This window comes from Vespa mandarinia, chromosome 9, assembly GCF_050613455.1.
Source record: "Vespa mandarinia isolate Hongniang chromosome 9, ASM5061345v1, whole genome shotgun sequence".
Taxonomy (NCBI): domain Eukaryota; kingdom Metazoa; phylum Arthropoda; class Insecta; order Hymenoptera; family Vespidae; genus Vespa; species Vespa mandarinia.
In genome coordinates, this window is record NC_140818.1 from 3,107,501 (window position 1) to 3,115,256 (window position 7,756).

General features: G+C 31.0%; 1 protein-coding gene across 1 annotated transcript in view; it reads right to left on the bottom strand.

Moving 5' to 3' along the window:
• LOC118443260 (protein Wnt-4) overlaps positions 1–7,535 on the bottom strand; it is a 74,365-nt gene extending 66,830 nt beyond the window's left edge. Inside the window, exon 1 of the mRNA XM_035869972.2 lies at positions 5,737–7,535. Within this exon, the coding sequence (XP_035725865.1) occupies positions 5,737–5,819 (83 nt within the window). The 5' untranslated portion in view covers positions 5,820–7,535. The remainder of the gene's footprint in view (positions 1–5,736) is intronic.
• Between the last annotated feature and the right edge of the window lie 221 nt (positions 7,536–7,756).

A 7,756-nucleotide genomic window follows, 5' to 3' on the forward strand; every position in this document is an offset into this window, starting at 1 on the left:
CGGAAATGTATATATATATATAATACATAGGTAATAGGTATGGTATAACGACGTTATTCGCGAATTCCTCGCGATTGGTCGATAGAATGGAAGAAGTTATAAGGGCGAGGGATTCGACTCCAACTCGTTAAACATTGACGAAGTATCTCCCTATACTAAGAAATAAAAAACGTGTCAAAGTTTCGTGAAAGAAAAAGAAATATATATATATATATATATATATATATAAATATATCTAAGTTCCTTTTTTTTTTTTTTTTTTTTTTAAAGAAAAAAATAAAGAGAAAATAACAATAAAATAAAACAACGTAATTATCAGATTATTATGAACGAATTAGGATATTTTTCTTATAAGGATGATTTCACAACAATTGTATACCTTAAGTTATCTCTCGTGTTATACTAATATTTCTTATTTATTTCAAACAAATTATTTTACGCAAGTTAACATTATGAATATTTGATGTTCATGTAATTTTTACTTTAATATATTCGATTCTTTATTTTCTTCTTTTTTTTTTTTCTTTTTTTTTTCACAAAAGAATTAATCAATTAATTCGTCCCAAATCTCTTTTCAAATAACGATAATTATATATATTGTATAATACGACGTTTATACGACGCATACAAACATGAAAAATGTTTTTTAACTTTAAAAAAAAAAAAAAAAGAAAAATTGTTCAAACAATTATTCAGAGCCATCCGAATATCTAAAAAAGAAATTAATATTATTTGACATTAATGACAAAAATCACGCTTGACCCTTGTATTATAAAAAAGATCGTCGCAAAAAAACACACGAAAAAATAAACTCTCTTCCGGTATCATTTAATTAATTTGCCATCAATAAGTCGATATCTTCATTTATTATTTGAGACGAATAGTTTGTAAAACTTTACTTGAATCACCCTATACATTTCCTATAATCTATTCTATGAAAGCAAATAAAAGAAAAAGAAGAAAAAGATATTTTCCTGACGATTATTTTCAATACGATTAAGAATTTATAAAATTTCAACAAGTTAACGTAACAGCATTATAATATAATTACTATACTATATTATCATTAGTATAATAATAATAATAATAATAATAATAATAATAATAATAATAATAATAATAATAATAATAATAATAATAATAATAATGATAATAATAATAATAATAATAATAATAATAATAATATAATATAATTGAATGATCTGCGTTATGATCAAATACAGTATAGTGTATAATTAGTATAATAATATAATCAATATAATAAATAATAATAATAATAAAATATAATTCAATGACCTGCGTCATTGCATCGACGTTTAAGTAATTAGAGAAACAGAGAGAGAAAGAGAGAGAGAGAGAGAGAGAGAGATAGAGAAAGTGGTTTGTACAAAAGTTAACGGTTGGTGTAGGATAATTAATCGAAAAAAATTTTTCTTTTTTGGGCGCAGGACGTGGTGAGTGGAGGAGAGTTAGAGCGAGTATAGGGGTTGGAGAGGGTTGATCGGCAGTTGGGTGGGAAAAATGTATTCCTCGCGATCGGGAGTCGTGTTTATAATCTATATATCTATCTCTATCGCTCCTTCGATGAACGCTATGGTGGCCCGTCGAGGGAGTCCTAGGGTTTGAAAAAGCACGCCTGGCAGGGGTGAGCATCACATCGCCGTACCCGTCACGGGTAATATAGTTGTGTAAACACGAGCGTGTAGTATTAGCACTGTCAGCGGGGCTTCAGCGTTCGAACGCGAGCAGAGTAAGCAAGCGAACGAGCCCTCTATTCTGACTTAACAGGGAAATGCATTCTTACCCTTTTTTTCTCTTTCTCTCTCTTCCTCTCTCTCTCTCTCTTTCTCTCTCTCTTTCTCTCTCTCTCTCTTTCTCTCTTTTTCTCTCTCTCTCTTTCGCTCTCTCTTCCACGTCGAATACGTGTCTTTCTAACAACCCTCTAACTCTTCTGTTTGTGAAAAAAGGAACAAAAAAAAAAAAAAAAGAAAAGAAAAAAAGAAAAATAAAGCAGGCGCGCTTCGTTCGTTTCAACGTTTCTTTATTCATTTCTCATTTATCCCTAGATCCCTATTGAATAGTTAATATCTCGTACATTTTCAACTAGATACATTATTACTGCCACTATGTGGGGACTTTAATGATGATTTTGAAAATAATGGATATTACGATTGTTTTGATCTGAAACGTAAGAGAAAGAGAGAGAGAGAGAGAGAGAGAAAGAGAGAGAGAGAGAGAGAGAGAGAGAAAGAGAGAGAGAAAGAAAGAGAGAGAGAGAGAGAGAGAGAGAAATAAAATAAAAGAAAATAAAAAAGAAAGAAAAGAAAAGGAAAGCCAAGCGATATTGAGAAATCTATCACAGCGATTAAATTAATATTCAAGTTATTTTAACGCTGATACCTTGAGGACGAAATTTTTATTTATTTATTTTATTATTTATTTATTTATTTATTTATTTATTTATTTATTTATTTATTTATTTATTTATTTATTTATTTATTTATTTATTTATTTATTTATTTATTTATTTATTTCTTTTAGAAGATATTTATGAAACGATCGAATAGAAGAACGAAACTAATATCATTCGTCAACATATGAAAATAAACATGTTAAATTTTTATACTGATTAATCCATCGATATTACAACCAAATAATAAATCAATAGATATAATTTTTATATACCTATCGTTAGATAAATATTTTCTAACTATATTTATATACACGTATATATTATTTATACTATCTAGATACATACAATAAATATATACATATATATATATATATATATATATATATATATATATATATTTCTTTTTTCTATTTTTTTTTTGCATATTGAATGTAGATTATATAAGATTAAAGCAATTACGAGGTATTAGTAATAAAAAAAAAGTTAGATACAATTTCATTAATCATTCACTAGTCACATTGGAGATAAATTTCGCACGTTCGTAACATCGAAGACGTCAAATGTTTTCGAATACCTCCACCTCCCACCCATCCTAATATGTTCATAGAAGATTTTCAGCTTCATTAAATCATCGTGTAACTTGTTATCATAGTTTCTTCACAGTTCATTCACGTACACATAAACATATGTACGTAAGTAAGTAAGTAAGTATGCAAGTAAGTAAGTAAATAAATATCATAGACAGTTTAGTACTAATTCCAGTACTTGTTCAACAACAGAATTTAGTAATAATAAGAATGCAGAATACCTCATACCACTACATTTCTTTCTCTCTCTCTCTCTTTCCTCTCTCTTTCTAACACGAGCAGATATCTTATATACCTATACCCATATGGATACCAAGTACATAAGGGGAAAAAAAGGAAAAAAAAAGAAACGAAAAAAAAAAAAAAGAATTTCTTCCTTCGAGGTATTCCTCGTGAGCATGGAGAACTCGTCCGGTCGTGTTTTATTGCGTTTCTGTCGTCGGACCCGGAATGGGTCATTGTCCACGTTTCTTACTCGTTACCCGAGCTCTCTTTGCATTATGTTCCTGCTTTTTGAGATAAGGTGTATGTACCTAGGATATATATATATATATATATATATATATATATATATATATATATATATATATCTACCAATATTAAATCTCGATCACGTTCATGACGAATCTGATATTATCGATTTGTTTCTAAGTAATTTATTATGATTTAATACTTTATTACACGTTTAACGTATTAACGATTAGTTATCGATTAATTTACGTTAACGTTTTACAGATTTTCCCCCGTAACGTAACCCCCTTTTTTTTTCTTCTTCTTCTTCTTCTGCTCTTTTTTCTTTTCTTTTCTTTTTGGTTTGTTTTCTTTTTCTTTTTTTTTTTTTTTTTTTTTTTTTTCTTTTTTTACGTATGATGAAAAGAAAAGAGGGTAGACTGTAACTGAGCCACGCTTTTATTACCCACCACCACCATCTATCCGGTAAAACTAATGAAACATTGATAATCTCTTAGGGAAAGGGTCGATCTAGGAAATTTTCTTTATAGTGTATATACGTAAATGTCGTAAAGGAAAACGTAATTACAAGTTAATGTATTCATTTTTTATCGATTATTTCTTCTTCTTTTCTTTTTTTTCTTTGGTCTCCTTCTTATCGAAAGAGAGAGAGAGAGAGAGAGAGAGAGAGAGAGAGAGAGAGAGAGGAGAGAGATGGAAAAAAATAATTTATTCTAACTACGTGAATGACATTTCAACGTTAAAAATAAAAATAATAAATATTTCGTTTACATAATTTATGTAATTACGATGTACATATACATATTTATAAAGAATAATATAAGCAATAAAATATATTGCGCGGTGTTATTAAAAAGTATATATATATATATAAATATTATGAAGTACAGAAAAAAAAATGTTGATATTAGACAGTATACAGAAATAAAATGTAATTATTTGTTTGATTGATGTTTGATAGATATAGGGGGGGGGGGGGGATTAATGGAAAACTATAAAAGTGTATTAACTTTTATGCAAACTGTAAAAAGCGCAAATGGTTTTTCAATGTTTCACGATATAAATCGTTTTTCTTTTTTTCTTTTTTTTTTCTTTCTTTTTTTTTTTTTGATCGAATAGTAAATAAACCGGTCTAATTCAATTTTTCAATATTCGCGATGTATTCACCACTTCGATTCTGTTAATAATTTCTTATGCTTTAGAAACAATAAATCTTTGTTGCTTTTTTTATTTATTTATTTTTTTACTCTTTTCATAAATATTTTACGACGAATTTTTCTCATTATTATTATTATTATCATTATTAAAGGATGAGACGAGAGACTTTTTTATTGAAAAATCATTACGAAACGAATGGAAGTCGAATGGCTAGTCCTCAAATATAGATCGCAATCAAAATTCATTGTTCTAGTTGAAATTTCTCTATTTATTTTGATCTCTTTGAGATGTCCGTCGAGATAAGAAAATTGTTTATTTTTTTTTGTAGTCGTTCATAAGTGAAGATACGGATTCGGAGGAGCGGTAAAGCAATAAAACGTGAAGTATAATAAGCATTTCTTATTTTAAGAAAAATTGTTTCGATTTGAAAATATCAAATAATTTCAACGAAATCTTATATTTGAAATATTCCATTCTCATTGTCCCAGTATAGTTTATAGATAGTTAAAATTTATCTATTTATAAAACATCATAAACATTTATTATATATATATATATTATATATAAATATATATAATAAATAATATCTACATATATATAGACACGGTGTATAAAATTTAAATTGAATCACATAAATGTTTAAAATTATTGATAAGGAAAAAATGTATATATATATAATATAAATAATTATAATATTTATAAATCAATAGATTATTGTTACAAGAAATTATTATTATCATCACGAAAACTTTTTTAAATATCACTAAATTACTCTAATCTTATTATTTATTAATTACTCTAGATACTTATAAATGTATTCTTTCTGTCAGTAATATATCAGTATTATTCATAACACCATAATTGATTGATCAAATATTGATCAATCAAAAATCGAATTGGTTTGCTGTATGAATACGCGCACACACACACACACACACACACACACACACACACACACACACACACACACACTCACACACACATACAAGCACACATATATTTTTATTACCTTATATATATATATATAAAAGTTTGGAAATATTTATGATAATCCTATTCGTTCGATATAGTAGATACAATTTAAAATCCGATTGAGAGAAGACTCACCACCAGTTAGCCCGCGCTCCGTTTTGCCACGCGACGAGTAGAACAAGTAGGCTGAATATGCTGCCCGGCACAAGGCCTCTCATCTTTTTGGATGAAGAAAATCGATTCCAATAATGACACGATCGATGACGTTCTTGATCAATCTCCGATGTGCGGAGAGAAAATGTGTATTATCACGTGGCCCGTAATTCGATTAATTTCAAACAGAAATAATTTCTATTCGTTTCGAGATCAAGTAGACGATGATTATTTTTTCAAAACAAACGTTTATCTCAAACTTCTTGCATTATCTTGATTTTCTCCTTTTTTTTTCCTTCTTTTTTTTCTTCCTTTTTCTAATCTTTCTCTATCGATTTCTCCTTTTTATCTTTTTATCCTTTTCTATCTCTTTCCTTTTTCCTTTTTGTTTGGATTATTCTCTCTCTCTCTCTCTCTCTCTCTTTCACTATCTTTTTTTTCTTTTCCTTTCTCTTTTCTTTTTTTTTGCTGGTCCGTATAATCTCTTCCTTTTTTCCGTTTATCCGCGATGCGTAAAATATTTGTCGAAGAGGGGATGCGTCTTTTTGTTAGTTAAAAGAAAACGCACGAGCCTTTCCGCACCTTCGTTTTCACGGTTTTTCTTTAAACCCCCCCCACCCCGTCCTCTTCTTACATCTTTCTTCGCGCCGCCGGCACCGCCGGACACGTGCTGCACTCACTATCTCTATCCCTTTCTCTCTTTTTCTCTCACTCTGTTTATCTATCTATCTAACTCTCTCTCTCTCTCTCTCTCTCTCTCTTTCTTTCTCTCCCTCTCTCACTCTTTCTCTCTCTCTCTCTCTCTCTCTAAGAATTCCGTTCTACTCGATCCTTTCTTGCGGTATTAGAAAAAAATAAAATACCTGGATACTAATTAGCGAGAGAAAGAGAGAGGGAGAGAGAGAGAGAGAGAGAGAAAGAAAGAAAGAGAGAGAGATATATATATATCCTTTTTTTTCCTCGTAATAGAAGTAAAGAAGATGTCCAAAAAAAGAAGCAATCATAGAAGAAGAGAACAGTGATGGAAGAGAAGGATGAAGAAAAAGAATAAGAAGAAGACAATGAAGATGATGAAGATGATGAAGGAAGAGAAAGGTGGTGACGAAGATGGGAGGGTACGAGGGTGGATTGAGGAGTGAGTGAAGGTTAAGGAAAAGAAAAGTGTAAGACGAAAATGGGATTTTAAGTGAGGAATAAAAACAATGAGTTTAGACGGATCTCGTTCGAGGGGTTGCTTTTAGAATTTCTTATGAAAAAATGTACCCACGACAACGAGAACGACAGCTACGACGACGACGAGAAGAGAAGAGTGAAGACTGAACAGTTAAGAGAGAGAGAGAGAGAAAGAGAGAGATAAAAAAAAAGAAATTATTCTTTCTTTTCGTTTTTTTTTCTTCTTCTATTCTTCTTTATCTTTTTTCTTTTCTTTTCGTTTTTCTTTCTTATATTCCTTTTCCTTATTCCTTTTTTCCTTTTCGTGTATGTCCTTTCTTTTCCCCCCCCAATTTAAAAGATCATAACAGGATGATCAGAAATATATATATTAAAAAAAAAAAATAGGTTGAAACGATCGGAATGTTGAAAGCGTGCTCGTCTCAATTTCATTCGACGACGACGATGACGCCGACGCCGATGATGACGATGACGATGACAATGACAATGACGATGACGATGACGATGACGATGACGATGACAATGACGACGACGACGACGACGACAACGATGAACACGGGACACCGTTCGAAAAGGAGAACGCGAGACGGCACTCGGCGAACGTTCGCCCACGAACTGTGGTCGGTTAGTCACGAGGAAAAGGGCAACGGCGCGATGCCGAGTCTGCTCGCGTTGAGGTTGGCGCTGCCGGTGAGTTGTGTCAGTAGTGGGGGTGGGGGTGTAGTGGGGTAGAGGGGGGTTGAGGAACTAGTCAGGTAGTATAGTCGATGGTGGGGGCGGTGGACGTTGGCAAAGGGTTCGGGGGGAGAAAGGGTGAGAATAGTCGAAG